This window comes from Ostrinia nubilalis, chromosome 3, assembly GCF_963855985.1.
Source record: "Ostrinia nubilalis chromosome 3, ilOstNubi1.1, whole genome shotgun sequence".
Classification (NCBI taxonomy): domain Eukaryota; kingdom Metazoa; phylum Arthropoda; class Insecta; order Lepidoptera; family Crambidae; genus Ostrinia; species Ostrinia nubilalis.
In genome coordinates, this window is record NC_087090.1 from 11,749,457 (window position 1) to 11,766,740 (window position 17,284).

General features: G+C 35.3%; 3 protein-coding genes across 3 annotated transcripts; 2 read left to right on the plus strand and 1 right to left on the minus strand.

The window, feature by feature from the left end:
* The first annotated feature begins 1,517 nt into the window (after positions 1 to 1,517).
* On the plus strand, positions 1,518 to 9,163 carry LOC135088340 (protein big brother-like). Its single transcript, XM_063983189.1, has 3 exons — positions 1,518 to 1,724; positions 3,945 to 4,124; positions 7,653 to 9,163. Exons 1-3 carry the CDS (start codon positions 1,551 to 1,553, stop codon positions 8,001 to 8,003), a joined length of 705 nt encoding a protein of 234 aa, XP_063839259.1. The 5' UTR covers positions 1,518 to 1,550; the 3' UTR covers positions 8,004 to 9,163.
* Positions 9,164 to 14,687: 5,524 nt separating this feature from the next.
* LOC135087947 (protein crossbronx homolog) lies at positions 14,688 to 16,137 on the plus strand. The gene is made up of 5 exons (XM_063982806.1): positions 14,688 to 14,866; positions 14,950 to 15,014; positions 15,094 to 15,194; positions 15,273 to 15,460; positions 15,541 to 16,137. The coding sequence occupies exons 1-5, from the start codon at positions 14,790 to 14,792 to the stop codon at positions 15,791 to 15,793; spliced, it is 684 nt and encodes a 227-aa protein (XP_063838876.1). The 5' UTR covers positions 14,688 to 14,789; the 3' UTR covers positions 15,794 to 16,137.
* LOC135087948 (UPF0598 protein CG30010) lies at positions 15,791 to 16,923 on the minus strand. Its single transcript, XM_063982807.1, has 2 exons — positions 16,725 to 16,923; positions 15,791 to 16,652 (listed from the first exon to the last, which is right to left on the minus strand). Exons 1-2 carry the CDS (start codon positions 16,860 to 16,862, stop codon positions 16,134 to 16,136), a joined length of 657 nt encoding a protein of 218 aa, XP_063838877.1. The 5' UTR covers positions 16,863 to 16,923; the 3' UTR covers positions 15,791 to 16,133.
* Positions 16,924 to 17,284: the final 361 nt, after the last annotated feature.

The window sequence follows — 17,284 nt, forward strand, 5'->3', positions numbered from 1 at the left end:
TTAAGTTTTTCATAAAAAGCTTAAAGTTTATTCTTCGTTGCTTTTTAAGCTTTTTCTGTTTCTGTAAACTACAAGTAAACAGATAAATGAATGTAGCTATTAATTTTCTGATGGTGTCGATCTGAACTGAAGTTTCAGATCCAATATCGTCATTTGACTAGTTCGATGCTTCATTTACATCATTTTGACCTTAAAAATAGTGAGCGATAGTCGTCCTGAAAATAGAAAATAAGTAGTGCCAGCCTGACGACGAATATTAATTTTACAACAACGTTATTTAAATGCTCTGAAACTTGAAATTCTGCTTTATCAAAAAAAAAATCACTGATAACTTTTTTAAAGTAGGAAATTCTTGAAGCTTAGAGAAAAAGCTTTATTTTCATTTTTCATTTAATAATTTCATAGAACTGTAATAACTAGTCACTGTCTTTAGGTATCCTTGGTATACTGAGATCTATGGCTTTTACAGTAGTGGACACTGTATCAATTCGACATGTCATGTTAATAAGCCTTTTTTATCGATCGTGCACATAAAATACTTCCTTCTTAAACTTATCTGCGTAACCCAATACGGTTTCACTGCCTTAACTAACAGTTTCCGTAACAAAACTTAACAATGCCAACACTTCGAGTGGCCCTTATCAGCAGCCGATCGCTGGATACTGATACATTTGACGCACTCCTCGCGTTTATTGTTAAACGGGACACATTAAAGTGCCGGCTCTTAGATCATTAGGCGTATCAGTCTTCTGCCCAACCTTTAAAGGATGGCTTATCTGCATGCTGTATGAAACGATCTGCGCCATTCATTTAGCGTCAATTATTATAGGAGATTCTAAATAACAAATGAAATGTTTCGTTAGTGGATAACATAGTAGAGGTCAGCCGCTCACTTAGTTATGCTACGATTTAAGGAAATAAGAAATGCTTTTTGAACAAATCAAAGAGAAATATTATGTAGGTAGTACTTACCTAAAAGCAAAATGATGGTCCGAATAAGTAGAGGGACTACTGCATCAGCAACGTCACGTCTGAAAGTAAAATGGGCACGTTTAAACCCTAAAGTCGTAACGGATCTCCCTTATTATTATTTTTTATCTTACAATTACATTTAAGTATATTAATAAATGCAGCTTTTATGCCTGACAAAAATATCACGTTTCATTCGTTTTATCGAATCCTGGGATCGTGTTCCCCTCTCAAACATGTCCAAAGGCATATATCTGGCAACAAAGGAACAAAGCCCTGATACAAGTACATAAAACACTCGAAATATCAGATGAGGATAATGCCCATCATTATACATTCATGTGCTTTGTCATTTACAGTATTTATTTTGAAATGTGTCGAGGGGGGAAAACCCTCTTTTCGGTCGAAAGCTCCCGAAAGCGTTCAGGGAGGCGGCGGGCGGCACTGCGGGCCCGCGCGATTGGTCCTGCGAGCCCCCTCCATAGCGCGACTCCGCCCTAATGGAAATTCTCCCCGGCCGTCAGCGCGACGCTTATTCAGTACCCGAATGTCGTGGCGACAGGTAGTCGTGTCGTGGTGTTATGCACGCAATGAGTGATCCTACGGCTTTGGCTGGCATGTTACCTTTTGATTCCATTGGACTGTACGAGCAACCTAAACCGAGATTTATTTTCAAAATGCCGCGAGTGGTGCCTGACCAAAAAGCAAAATTCGAATCCGATGATCTCTTCAAAAGGCTGAGCAGGGAAAGTGAGGTACGTAGTAAACATACATTTATTATTGTAAGTGAAGCCCTAACAATGAAAGGCAAATAATACAATAATAGTTTAATTTAGCATGACAAGGAAAATTTTATTATTAATTACGTCACCACTCTTGTTTCCTTTTAGCCAAATGAATCTTGATTAGCCATTTGAACGCCAGCTTAAACGTACGGTTTAAGTAATTAATATCACATTTACTTACAATATTGAAAACGTAACATTATACTGGGTGCTTATTAAATGTTAGTTTAACCGATTCCGTCATTGTAATCAAAACATCTTAAAGGAAATGGGAGTTTGTGTTTTTTTTGTGGTGCAAACTGCACACTGCATGCATATTCGATACCTACCTACTTAAAACCCAGCCGTACCTTTACGCATCACTTGATTCACTTTTTTCTTTATGTATAGATATTTATGGTGTTGTGATAGTTAAAAAAATACTTATAATTTTCGCAAACTTATGGTCAACACCAAAATATTTGTGACCGGTTACAGTTGCGAAGCTTTTGTAGTTTTCTAGTAGCGTCTTTATTTTAGTTTTTCATCACAGTTATCACACCTGGTTTCCCAATTGGCCCCCTAAAAAGAAAACCACCACTGAAAAGTTTACCGATTTTCTCAACGCTTAAATTCTTTTGGCCAGGAAAATACATCTACAGGGTGTTAGGTAAATGGGTATATGAGCCGACACTAGCCCATGTTAACAAATAAATTTTATAAAATCCGATTTGTATGAAAAATAAAATAATTAAAATGAAGATATCAATTTTCTGACTTCACCATCATACCATTTATATGACCATGTTAACATGGGCTAGTGTCGGCTCATATACCCATTTACCTAACACCCTGTATACAGACGGCTATACAGATTTTAAACACGTAGTTAAATGATTTAGAACTTAAAAGAAACAGTGAAAACAAAAAAACAGACAAATAAAAATAGTATAAAAGTTTCTGCATCGGAATGCTGTAGAAAGATTGCTAGTTCGATTCCCGTCGAGCCTTACAATTGTGCTGAACCTACTCTTAGGACTCCTACCTAAAACAGCATAATATTTAGTTTGTTTAAATTGCGAAATTAACGGGGATAAAAGTAATTAGTAAATGGAATTACGCAAATAAAGTTAGATTTGATTTGAAAATTAGTAGAAATCTATGAAAAGAAATTAGGTTTTACATACATACCTAATTGGACCTAGTTCTGAAACTGACCTAAAAACTATAAAATTCCCTACAAGTAAGTATGAAGATTCACGACATTCAAACGCTAGGGACGACAGTCATTAAAAACCATGCGTAATTTCCGATTTCAAGACGTAATGATCTGAAATGTACATTTTAAATCATGAATTTTTTTTACCGAAGAACTAGACTTTTCAGGAGTTCATTCCAAAATTAGTATAACATATTGCAAAATCATCGTCGTAATTGATCACAGTAACTAATTATACATTCCATAAATATTGCCTACTTCATCACATCTCTTTTTAGGTACGAGTATAAGTACTGAAATACATAAAAATTGCTTAACTGAAAGGAAAATCTCATAATACTCTCTTGCGGAATTCGATGTCACATCCACTTCCACGCCAACCCATAAAAAACAATCTCCACCTACTTATCTAGATATGAACTTTTCAATATGAACAGTAATCTGCTTAGATTGTATTGCATCCAATAACTATCTGTAATTGCAATTAGGTAATCTGTTTCAGAAGATTTCAGATTTTCAGTGTTCCAAAAATTATTTTACCCTGCATTCAAATTATGACACAAAAACAGACAACTTTTTTATATTCAACACCGAAGAAGCCCTTGGCCTGCATCTCTTCTGATGAAAAGTGATGATCAGGCCAAAGGTGGAAGCGAACTTCACCCGAAATCCTCAATCACAGAGATATTACTGTAACTATAGTGTAGAGTCACATTTACTGTGCCTTACTATACTTAATTGGAAAAGTTCTGAAACGTGGGATTTAATGAGGTTCTTCTTCGTCTTTTATATGTATGGTTGACGCTTTAGCAAGGATGGGTCTCCTGGGGTCGGCTTATCCGGCACTAGAAAAAAGGAAGCACAAAAGATCACAATGTGATGACGTACACTCGGTGCACTACGTTTAGGCGTGGCCCTGCACTAGATAAGATAGGTAGATGATGTTTCTTCAAGCTCCACCAAACCTAACACCAAAATGTTGTTTGCTGCAGGTGCGGTACACTGGGTACCGTGATAGGCCACCAGAGGAGCGGCAGATGCGCTTCACTAGCGGCTGCCGCGAGGGGCACACGGAAATCGCCTTCACGGCCACCGGCACCAACTTACAGCTGGTGTTCGACCACTCGCCATACAACAACCGAGGCTGCGACTTCCAGAAGGAGAACGGCAAGGTAAAGAACTTAGCAAGCTTTGAGTTTTAGTATTAGTAGAACACATACGAGCAACCAAGATAATCTATACTAATATTATAAATGCGAAAGTAACTGTCTGTCTGTCTGTCTCTCTTTCACGCCTAAACCATTGAACCGATTTTGATAAAATTTGGCATAGAGATAGTTTAAGTCCCGGGAAAGGACATAGGATAGTTTTTATCCTGGTTTTTGAAACGGGGACGCGCGCGATAAAGTTTTTCTGTGGCAGACAAAATTCCACGCGGGCGAAGCCGCGGGAGGAAAGCTAGTCAACAATAACTTTAAACTAGACATTATTATTGCTACTAATTAAGTGGAACTTATTATTAAATATTTTGTTCAGTTATAATAACCCAACTTTTAAATGAGGAAAAACATAAACATCGACAATCGTTTAAAAATAATAATATCGTTGACTGTTGTCTTAATTTGATCGCTCGCTAGTTTATTTAACGTTACGGTCATAAAACTTACTTTTATTATAATTAAACACTGTCGGCCATCATATAAAATCAGTCTATTAGTCTGGAGAAACAAAATGCAGGTACAAAGAATTTCAGTAATCTTTCAACACGTTGCCTTTTCTATCTGCAATTTAGATATTTATTTTATAACGTCCCTCAATTAGTCTTTAATTAGGTAAGTTACTTAGGAAAACCGAAGTCCTAACTCCGAGGTACATTTATAGTTATACCAATTAATATCGAAAAAGATAGGTCCATTCATCAAGCTCATCTACATGCAGTTCTAATCTTTTTTATCATTACCACCTAATGATAATTTCAAGGTTTATGAATAAATCAGTGAGTCCAAGTTGGTTCGGGCTTAATGGTCGCAATTCGTCACTTTCCGAAGGCGCGTCATCAACGGCCGCTGCTTCCGGTCCACATTTCTATGTCCAAAATTAAGACATAAATAACTTTGAAGCCGCATATGAAAAAGTACAATGCGTAACACCGCGCATAACGCGTCGGTCACGCGCCCGCTGGCCTAATACAATGCTCAAGTGAATGACATCTTTTCTACCCGGACGATTATTGTGAATCACCAATGTGCCGCATGCGATAGAGCATGGTAATGCATTAATTTTCAGTTTATTATCCTTATTGTTTTAGTACATTCACACTAACAGTTGCGTACTTATTAATTGGCATACAAACAAACGCAATGAATTGTTTTGTTAATTAATTGCAATATAAACCTGCCCCAAATCGTTTTCAAGTAGCTTAGCTTTCCTAATTTCTTAAATTAAATTAAACTTTGTTCCTTTCCTTCCTTTCTCTTTACCTTCTCATTTCTTTGTCCTTAAAACTATTAGCACAATTAAGCCGCAAAATTTTCAGGCTACTATATTTTTTGATAGTTCAGAGTTTAGATTAATTAAGTAAGTATAATTTTCAGTTAATTTTCCTTAAGTAACAAGAAAATGCTGTCTAACGATATGAAGTCGAAACAAAATAGTAAATTGACGTTAGTCGTGTGTAGAAATTCTGTCTTAGCCCTCTCTTATCTACTAGTTATGCCAAATACATTATGTACACAACTGAAAAAACCGTCCCTTGAAAAATCTCTTTATTGCCTATAGAGTTCCATGCATAAGTTACAGTTAGTTGAATCCATTTGATCCTGTTTTATTGAATTTAGCCCCCTTCGCAGTCGGCCGGCCGCCTGCTGCGCCTCTGTATGAATACTTATATTTATTTACACTCGGTTCATTTAACTACGCGCTTGAGTGTGCTCTCGAGCCCCTGTCTGGAAGTCTTATTTTAATAACGGCGTCCTACATTCAGATTGACTTTTTTTTAAATTGAATTCTGTTTCGAATATTTCACCAAGTAAGTAGTTTTTGTAATGTTTTTTCAAGCTATGGTTAGATGGGATTATCGGATGTAATATTGGTAGACCTATTGTAAAATAATATCAACAAGTCGTGACTCTAATCATTTAACTTTGAAATGTAGGCTTCACTTCTATGCACAATTTTAAAGTTAAAAGTCTTGAAAATCTTGGATATTATTTAAGATAAGTAGTTAATGTTACTTGTGAATAATTTACTACAATCAAGAATAAAATATTCATGAATAATACAAAAAACGCAATTAAGATTTATAGTGTTCGTTTATTGCTACAAACATTTTCAATTCCGACTTTATTGAATGTTCCACTTGAGAGCATCATGTCATGTTCGTCCCAGGACAGCTTAGGGCGAGGGGCAAAATGTTTCCCTTTAATCGATACAGGAAAAGCGCGTTTTCCATTGGAGGGTTGTAGTTCCCGCCCAGACAAAATGGCCGCCATTTTCCCCTTGCCTGCTTTTCACTTCTAAGTATAAATCTCTGCAGAGAGCTTTTAGAGCTTTCGTTTTTTACTACTGATTTTGATTTTAATCTCAATATTATCAAACTACGAGTATAGTGATGAAACATACTTAATTGCACAAGTTAGCTAGCAAATAAGACACTTATTAATTAACAAATTAATGAGTACGAAAACAAGACACGATCACTAAATTAAAGAAAAAGTTTTGTGAAAACTGATTAACTACAACTGTATTTCTGATGATTTTTGACAAAGTAAAAAATGTTTCTTTCTTTTTGAACAAATTAGTGTACGAGTACTCTACCTACTCTACGTATCTATAGAATGACAAGGTTATCTTGCATTTTAAAATTTCCACATCCGAAACCAACCAACAAAGTGTGGCTGGTGGCTTGAAAAGGTTCAGAGAAAGGTTGTAATTAGCAAAATTGCATCCTTGACGAGTGTCTGCCACAATTTGGGTGTATTTGGAGCGGATGTCGGAACAAAGCAGCACGCGATGGCGCACCGCCTGCCTTCTGTCGCCGCAGACGGCGCTGGCGATGCAGATTCAAACAATAATTAGGTTACTCATTTTAAAGCTTAAAATAATTATTTGGAAACATAAGCCATGACTTCCCAGATTTTATCATTTCTTAGACAGTCTAATGCTGCAAAATATGTGAAAATAAAGAACTATCAATTTTGTTTTTTTTGTTTTTTCTATGCAATTGAAGTTAAAATCATGATTACCGTGTATTTTATCTTAAGTCTACGTTTGTGAAACCAAAACACTTTAATGATCTACGATGACTACGATCTACCTAATCATAAGTTTTATCACATTAAGAATTTAAACTTTTTTGTAATTTTGAATTTATCTAAGTAAATCTAACTTATCGTAACTTAAGAGAGATCATAAATCACCTAACAGATGAATAACCGTTCACGTCAATATTGCTATGGACTGTTTCTGTAAAACATGTGATTTCACAAAAAAAAGGTCCGTCCATTCCTCGCCACCTACGGTGCCCTAATTTTTTGTTTAGGCTTGCGTTGACCTTTTTTCTCAAGTCGACTGCTTTCATCCCTCATTTCCGGCAATTTTACAACGCTCCAATAAATTAATAGCTCACTGGCTCTTAAAATTTATGGGTCTATTTTAAACGTGCGTCTATATTGGCAATAATTGTATTTTATTGTTATCAGGTGCACATAGTGTCGCGGTTCATAATGAACGGGGTGTGCGTGAGATGGCGCGGCTGGATAGACTTGGAGCGTCTGGATGGTGCAGGGTGCTTGGAGCTGGACGAGGAGCGCGCGGCGATCGAGGACGCGGCGTTGCGCGAGCAGATTGAGAGGTACAACCAGCGGCTGCGGGACTTCGAGGACAAGCAGCGCGCGTACCGCGAGCACGGGGATGAGTTGCGAGCGCATTCGCACGCGCACGCGCAGCGCTGCCACCCGCCGCGCGCGCCTCACGCCTCCCATCCTGCGCATCCACACCCGCCGCACCCCGTCCACATAAAGCCGCACTCGCAGGGTGCTCTCATCTCCTAGATAGATCATCCTGTGATACATTGCACGTTGGCACATAGCGCGGAAGATCACCTGTCAATGTGACTGCAATGTTTACTAATGGATTCGCCGCGACTTACGTTTAAGCTCTGCCACGGAACTTCTTTGTCCACTGGATCCTAATAAGATTTAGGGCCATCAAAAAATCTTTGATAACTTTGAACCTAGATACTCATAAAAACCTAATCATCATTACCAACTGTAAGTAGTAGGTACTTATACAAACTTCTATTACTGATTTTCTCTTCTTTTCAATTTAAGAGCTTTATCGAGCTTTCATTGTTGCTTATAATGCAAGATCAACTTAACTTGTTGATTAGCAGGGAAAACAGTAATTTGCAACTTTGATTTGATATTTAACAACCTACGTCATTTTTAAAAACACGGTGATTGGTTATTTAGTTTAAATCAGCTTATGCCAATGACATTTTCACCAAAATGGAAAAACCACACCTAATAGATGATAATTTTTATACTTAAATATCTTATTAAGTACTATACAGTAATATCGTAATAACTGTAGATTGTACTTATTGCAATGTTAGTTTTAAGTAACTGTTATAAAGTGAGAAAACTAAGATCAAATTATTAATAAACCTTTATCTAAAAACTTATTGTATTTCTGTCTCTACTCGTAATATGATCCTGAATGTAAAGTTTATACAAATAAGTCTACTTACCTAAGTGAGAAAAATAAACTCTGTCATAACCAAAAACCTAATTGATCAAGAACTCCAAAGAAGAATCTTGTAAGTAAGTAGGTGTTTAATGTTTTAATGTATCAAACACATTGGTTACTGAATAGACTACATTAATTGTAATTTGATCAATACCACTTCAATATTATTATGTCTTCATTCGTATATTTACCTAACATTATGTTAGAACGAAACTTATACAATAGTACCACTGTACCATGTCTCAAAATCTTAATAATGAATAAGTAATTTCTTCCCTACTTACGAGTATTAATTGGTATTTATATGATCATTAAAATTATTTCGTACGCAATCGTTATATTATTTTCGTCATAATTATGTTCTTGTTTAACTTGTAAGACGTGTTATTTATTTTTAAGTTGACTTTATAATAGGTTCTAAATGATTGTGATAGTAATGTAAATAAAACTTTATGATATTTTACTTGCCGTAGTTTTATTTTTCTTTCAAGAACCAGCGACTAATTCTGCCCTCTACTTTTCCACCACTACCAACGGCAAGTGCTACAAGTTTGGCTTGCATAGTGCATCTTTTAAAATACACTATACTTACTTAAGTATGTGCATATTTTCACATCTATCCGATTTATAACTGCAATCAAAAAATCGTTTGGTAATAAAAATTTGGTTAATAATAACTAACAAGGTTAAATACTCGTAGCTAAACATTTTTGATGGACAGAATCTATAACCTTTGTTGTAAGTTAAGTACAATTTAGATAATTTAAGCAGCATAATATTAAGTAATATAAATAATACTTAAGCCCAAAAAGGTCCTTAAATTCTTTCTTAGCATGTAGGCAGTAAAATCAACAACTGACAACCTACCTACATATATGTAATATCAATACATACCTGTATCATTACGAGTACCTATAGAATATAATTGAAATTCAAATGACTAAAAAGAAAACTTATTCTGAAAAAGCTCTCGTAGTGCTTTTGTTTGATTAGCTACGATTCCTTATTAAAATAATTATTCTATTCGGTTACCTGTTAAAGTTTAGGGTCGATCATTCTTTTGCCGTTACAAAATTAAGGGTAATTAGGTGCCGATGCCCGGTTACATTATACGGCACAAACGAACAGTGAGCATCTGATCTAAGCACGCGCGCAGCACCTGTGCCTGGCTGCGCCCGCGCCGCCCCTCGCCGCCCTCGCTCATTATACGCAATTTAGCCGACTAAAGGAAATGTTCACATTCATGCTCGTTGAACACAACTCATGCCTGATTGCCCCTACTAAACACAGGGAAATTAAATGCAACGCTGTTACTGTTGTAATGACCACCCGATATATTATTTAGGAGGAAGGAACTATCGCTGTAGTTTCCCACCAGATAAGTAATTTCTAATAGCTAATGTTTAGGTTATAATTATGAACAAGTATTTAGAAAATAACAAATGTAATAGGTACCTACTTACAGCTAACATTTCATTTTCAGGTAAGTTTGGCTCGAGCTTTTAAGCCATTTTCCATATTTCCACTTCGTGAGGTAATACTCGTTTATATCAGTTGCGGGTTTGATTACTGCACAATACAAACATTCAAGTTGAACATTAATATCTGTTTGTCAATTTGGGCGTCTCTATGTAGATAGGTACTTTGGCAAGTTATGTAGGTAATGTACAAAGTTTTTGAGTTTTTGTACCTATGTTAATTGTTAGTTAACCTTTCTACGGTACATTATTACAAGTTTTTCTTGATTACGACATCATTTAACTATTTGTTTACCAGATTTATTTACATAGTGTAATATCAGCCCTTTTCTGTAAGTAACAGATAGGTAGAGACTTAGGAATTACTTACTTATGCTCGCACAAAACTCCACATTTCATACAAAATAATAATCTGCTTCCTTATACCTTACTTTGTATGCCTTTAGCTAAGGTTACATTTTATGCGGAACTGAGCATTAGGAAGATATTATCGCAGGTCTTATTGTGACACACGGCACCTTGACGGTCAAATTTGAGCAGGTACCTCCTTTATTGGACATCATCTCAGATCGATGCCAGCAAAAAACTTGGACTTGTATAAGGCAAAATCGGGGAATTTTATCCAGATCGTGTACACAATGAACCCGTGATTTATCGGGCGATTCTTTTTGCGCAAAAAGCGCAGGTCAGTGTTGTACGACGCCGAAAGGGCATGCGAGTAATCCGCGCACCGACCGTGGGAACATCCACTTGCCATCGCATCACTTAGAGCTTCCTTCAATAAAGTTTTGTAGTCGGGCTTCACCTCTGCTCTGGAGATTACAAACCTAATTTTGATCCTGATTTTACTTTATTGTAAAAATAATGTTACATAGAGCCACTCTAACGGAGGATGCTACTACATATGTTTGAACGCAAAAGTAACTACATTTTTAACCTTTTCATTAATAAGACTAGGTCGTAACTAGGAAAAGATAGACCTTTTGTCTCAAAATACTTACTTTAATACATGTACCTTACCTAAAAAGAGGCCAACTAAGAGATGAATGTAGGTACATATTTATGGTGAATTAATAATTTCTTCTTCATTTTTATTCTCAAGTAGGTTAGTTTGCCCTGGACATGATCTACGACTTTATCAACGTACTTAATAGGACCAAAATATTGTTTGCACGCCTAGTAGCTGAGTACACCTACTTCATTACATGAAACCACAGAACACGACCAGTACAACTTGGTAAAAGGTAGATGAATGTGACACCATCCCGAAGTTTGTATGTTCTAAGGTTTCTCGGAGATGCGTAAGCTGACCGTCTCGTGTCACACTTGAGTAGCTCGCGAGACGCAGCCTTTTGTGGCTTCCGAGCACACGAGCTCCTATTGCATTACTTGCTCGATCAAATTTAAATTCATTTAATTGAGCTAAGTACTGCTCGGTAACACTAACTATTTATCGTTATGATCCAACACAAACAGTATGCCTCTTACCACTGTTACTTAGATCTCAATGGACGGCTGAAGTTTTAATCTTAAATGTTGTTGTATCTTAATAAAATTGTCTTCGCGCACGATGTGTATTGCAAAACCTCATATACTAAACCTAACTTCATATTCTAAATAAAATAGCTATTTATGTCTACATTTTAATTGAAGGTTGAAGTCCAATAAAGCTGTTTGTTTATTCAACAGACCCAAACTGCTGGGCTGCAGAGCTCACATCAAATGATGGAGTTTTATGACCGAGGCGCTGCCGGCGGCACTTTGAGCCCGAGAGCGCCATCGCACCCATATGCTTCCTCGAATTAACGTCTGTTTTCTCCGAAGAAAACGGCTGTCATAAAACACATTAGGTATATTACTGCCGACATAAAACACTATTAACTGATTGTTTATAATAAAACGAGAACTAACATGTTGCAAGGAAACGAGCACACAGACGTACCAAGCCTGTCTAAGGCAATTCTAGATTCTACTGCCTATACGGATTAAAATTAAATTATTAATATATTATCATATAAATACCTAAAGTTCAATGGAACATAGGTTATCGTTTTGGATAACATTCTGGTATCATGGTATTCATTGAAAATATAATAGGTGGAGGAGAATGCCAAATGGCATAAGTTTGCCTTATGTAAGCTAGTAAGTAGTTACTGCAATGTGTAGGATATTTTTTCAAGAAGTTAACAATATACTAAAACTATAATTTCTAATTATTGCATCGATGCTCAAAAAAGGGACCTAAAAAGCGAGATGCATTGTGCAGATGTTTGAGGAACTGATAATGTTTGTAAATGGTGTAAGGGGCGAACGCATTCAGCATCAATGAGAACAGACAGATTTTGTAAACAGCTTAGACAGTCCCTTTATTTAATTACTATTAAAGGTATAAAGCATTGATACTGATTGTATCCACGAATCTAGAAACAGTTATACAGAGTGTTATTTTTATACTTGATCAAACAAAAAGGGTTGATTCTACTATTCAAACACGATACGACTGCATACCTTCAGGACCGATATCAAATTCTCAAAAAATAATTAGGTAGGTGTACGTCCTCAATCCTCATACTAGAAATTAATTGCTTAGTAGGTATTAAATATGACCATTCGTAGGTACAATCGGAAAGCTATTTTTTGAAATACTTATTTGTACTTCGGTCCCTTGGTGAAAGTTATTGCATTTGAGCAGTAGAAGCAATCCTTGTGGTTTGACCAAGTATAAAAATAACACTGTATTTTTCCATACGGACCCTTACTTTTAGCATTTAAAACTATATCATACAAGAGGCTACTTTATTTAGTGTCTCACAATGAGCGACGATCACGAATAAATTATCTAACGTGGTAAAATCAATAAATACAATTATGCAGGTATTTGAATAGTGGGAATGGAACTGTAAGCAATAATCCTGAGCCACGTGCGGATAATCCCGGCTAATTGAGGGCGAGCGCCGCTGATCCCGGGATCATCAGGTGCTCAGAATATATCCCCTCGCGAAGTCCTCTGCGACAACGGTGTCTATCAATGCAACAACCTATCGATCGAGAACTCAATAATTTAATTACAATTTAAGGGCGTAACTCACGCTTTATAAAGAGGGGAGATAAAATATATTTCTAATAAGCTATTATTAAAATAGATACATGTAAGACTAATTCCGGAAAATTAATACAGAAAAGGAGAATATAAAATAGGTGGCAAATTCAACAGGTACCTACTTAGGTATAAATCAATCAATTTTTGTCCGCGACTTCACCTATTTGAAATTCAGAAATTGTGACAGAAAGACCGGCTTACTTAACTAACACTTGTCGTTATTTGGATAATTAACTCAATAACCTTATAAATTAGTGTCTTTCATATGTTATTCTAATAAATAAATAAAATGCTGCATGTTTCAACAAAATCTATTCAGTAGTTTTTGCCTGAAAGAGTAACAAACATCCATCCATCCATACTATACAATAAAGTCTAAATACCTACTCGTAGTGAGAGAAACCGTGAAAGAATAACAATTTATTACTTACATAACTATTGTTATAAATAATTAGCATTAATGGAGAAGTTTCAAATTTTTTCTACAGTGGACGTCATTTGGCTGAAACGAACGAACGAACGAATATCCTAATATCTAGTTAACTTGAAAATATATTCGTTTGTCGGCCGTTTGGTGTAGTGGTTCGAAACGGACTACTATTCCGGAGGTTGCGGGTTCGATTCCCGCACAGTACAAACATTTGTGTGCATAAACATACGAGTATTTGTTTGTATTGGACTGGGTGTTTTCTATGTATAATATGTACATGTATTAAAAAAAAAAGTATTTAAGTATGTTTATATCCGTTGTCTAGTACCCATATAGTACAAGCTTTGCTTAGTTTGGGACTAGAATCGCAGTGTAAAAATAATGTCCAAGGATATTTATTTATTTATTTATTATTATTTATTTATATTTGTGAAAGAATCATGAAAATATCTCTACAAAGTTACAGGGCCCCAAAGTTGCGCATAACAAATATTTCGCGCCATTTGATTTTGAATATGTGGCGTGACGTCACTGAACCGCATATGTTTGAGTTCCAGTAATGAGGGTTTTCGCGAATGAAAAATCCGCCAGATGGCAAAACGTAGACGCGAGGTCCAAACGCTGCATGATTGGTTATTTTTGACATGATATGTCAAAATCCACCAATCACGCAGCAGTCAGACCCCACATCCACGTCCTGCCATCTAGCGGATCTTTCATTCGCGAAAACCCTCATTAATTTCTCGGACATTTCTTGATGGATTTAAAAAAAACTTCACCATTCCCGCCGGTTCCCGTTCACCGTAGAACGACTTTTATTCGTCACAATCGAATTTAGCTTGAGCTACGGCTTGAGCTCATTCATCTAAAGGAGCTACACTAGACCTCCAAATGAACGTTAAAATAATGCTGTCATTTTTGTATGACAGGTGACAGGACTGACAGAACTAAAACACAGATATAGATATATCTATATCTGTGAACTAAAATCTGTCTTCCTGTCTTCTGGAAATAGAAATTATTGAATTGTTGTAAACTTGTAAATTATTTACTTTAAAATTCTTTACTTTATCGTCAAATAATGAATGAAGAATCTAATAATAATGTCAAAGAAATTAAGGAACTATTTCACCAGGAATACATAATTATGGCTGAATAGTAAGCATGAAAGCAATTACACAGTACTTACATTAATTTACTTTTTGTATAAGTTTTGTTAAATGTATTCCATTTTTTTGCAGTCGAATGTTGCAAACAGAAAATTTACAAGGGATTTATGTAATCCCCTCATACGAAAACTCATTTTGTAAGTGAAGGAACAATTTCTAACTTGCACAACTTGCTGTGCATTGTTTATCTCCTTAACATGATTATATTTATTGCAGTATGGTTTGGAGTTATATTTGTCAGAGCTGGTTCATATGAAGGTGGAATATTCAGATTCACATTGACGTTACCTGAAAAGTTTCCAGATGATGAAGTACCGGTAGATGATATTTTATTTCTACTTAACGTGTAATCTATTGCTGACTTATGAAATTTTAATTTCTTTTTAAATTTACAGATTTTAACATTTACTCCAAGTCTTTACCATCCAGCAGTTGATGCCAACACAGGCACCTTAAACTTAAGTGAAGTGTTTCCACAATGGGATCGTAAAAGAAACCATATTTGGCAAATATTGAAATATTTACATTGGATATTTCATAATTTGAACATGAAAGTCCCTTCCAACATTGAAGCTTCTGCTGCGTGAGTATTTGTTTCTATGACGTGCTTTATTTTTTTTCAAAATTATTTGTTACTGTTTACAAAAGACTCTCTTTTCACAGGTATAAATCAAATCGAAAACTCTTCTTGGACAAAGTAAGGGAATGTGTTGTATCAAGTATAGATCATGTGTTTGATGACCCACCCACCGAAGACAAACACTACATAACGTTTAAACCATATGATCCAGAAATCCATGATCCAGCAAAGAATATGATGCTAAAACCTCCGAAGCCAAATGAGGGTCATAATCAAGGAATTTCATGGGTACAAGCAGGATCATATCAGCCATTTACAAAAGAAGAAACCACATAGCCAAGATCAGAAATATATTCAATTAAATTTAAACAAGACTTCATAAGAAGAAAGATAATAATCCTATTTAAACATTAAAATGCCATATGAATTAACTGTGATAGTATCTAAAACAAGTTGGCCTTAAATAAAGTAAACTAAGAACAAATACAACTTATAAAATAACGTCCTAAATAGTGAAATAGCCTTCAAATAATGATATAACTTGTTAAGTTTATTTAATTACTACACAATCTAGAATTATCACATATTATTTTACTGTTTATTTTATAAGTTCATGTACACACAATGTAACATTAAGTTATAAATCTTATGAATAACAATATAGGTATAATTAATGTTAATCAGGGTTTGTTTTTATTTTTATATTATTAGTTTTTACCTTCTCATCAAACCACTGTTGGTCTAAGTCATAATTAGTATCCTTCCATTTGAAATTTGTTGGTGGATTTGATTCTCCATTTCGAAATTCAAAATGTTTACTAAGCTCAATAGACAATTTGGATCGTACTAGTCCAATACCTCCAAACTTATCATCTGCTGGATGGTAAACTCTCCCTGTATTAGGTAGCATATATATTTTATCAGGCATAAATGGGCTCATTAAAAGTTCTCCAGCATAGCCATAAGTGAAGAAATCTTTTCCATTTGGTTCTTTAGTTATTATGTGAGTGAAAACAATTGGCACATCATCACATCTTATAAAGTTCCTCTCTCTTCCACAAAGTGATATGTAAGGAAATTCATTTTCATATCTTCCAGTCTTGTTAATACGAATTCTTTTAAAGAAAAATTCAAGAAACTTTTTTTCTTTAAAACAGGACGTAAAGTTTTTCATTCGTGCGTCATCGAGAAACAACTGCAATAAATAATGATTATTACCGAAATTTACTTTCGGGCAGCAATTTTTTTTTAAGTTCAAAGTTCTTACCATACCCTGATGATCAATGAAGTAAAAGTACTCTCTAATTTTAGGCTCCGGTTCCTGACCTTGAATATAATTGAGATATCGGAACTGTGGGAATTTCCGAAACGATCGTAATCCAAATAATGCTGAAAAAATAACCATTTTGCTAGTTTTGTATTTTTATCTGCAAAGTGCAAATTGTGGCGCATGCATACTAGTTTTTTTTCACATTGACATATCGGTATTTATGATTTCGCCCAAAAACAACCGGTAGGCAAGAAAGTGTAACATCCCTATTAAAAGCTCAAGCTAAATTTAATCAAAGATATTATAAATGAAATGAATAGATCAAAGTAGGAATTTGCTCAGTGACGAATGATGAATTGAAATGAATGAAACTATTATAGGTACTTGGCGCTAAACTTTTAATATCTTTGGAAATGTCAATAATGTCCAAAATAATGTCATTCAAACAGTGTTGCCAGAAGGTTACTTTTGTAACCTTTTAGGTTACTTTTGAACTGCTGTGGTTACTTTTAGGTTACACTAATGAAAAGGTTACTTTTAGGTGATTTTTCAGAAAT

Coding starts and splice junctions, on each gene's coding strand:
- LOC135088340 (XM_063983189.1), top strand. CDS start 1,551: ATGCACGCAATGAGTGATCCTACGGCTTTGGCTGGCATGTTACCTTTT. Junction 1,725..3,944: donor GGCTGAGCAGGGAAAGTGAG/GTACGTAGTAAA, acceptor TGTTTGCTGCAG/GTGCGGTACACTGGGTACCG. Junction 4,125..7,652: donor TCCAGAAGGAGAACGGCAAG/GTAAAGAACTTA, acceptor TATTGTTATCAG/GTGCACATAGTGTCGCGGTT.
- LOC135087947 (XM_063982806.1), top strand. CDS start 14,790: ATGAATGAAGAATCTAATAATAATGTCAAAGAAATTAAGGAACTATTT. Junction 14,867..14,949: donor TACATAATTATGGCTGAATA/GTAAGCATGAAA, acceptor ATTTTTTTGCAG/TCGAATGTTGCAAACAGAAA. Junction 15,015..15,093: donor CTCATACGAAAACTCATTTT/GTAAGTGAAGGA, acceptor TATTTATTGCAG/TATGGTTTGGAGTTATATTT.
- LOC135087948 (XM_063982807.1), bottom strand. CDS start 16,862: ATGGTTATTTTTTCAGCATTATTTGGATTACGATCGTTTCGGAAATTC. Junction 16,653..16,724: donor TCATTGATCATCAGGGTATG/GTAAGAACTTTG, acceptor TATTTATTGCAG/TTGTTTCTCGATGACGCACG.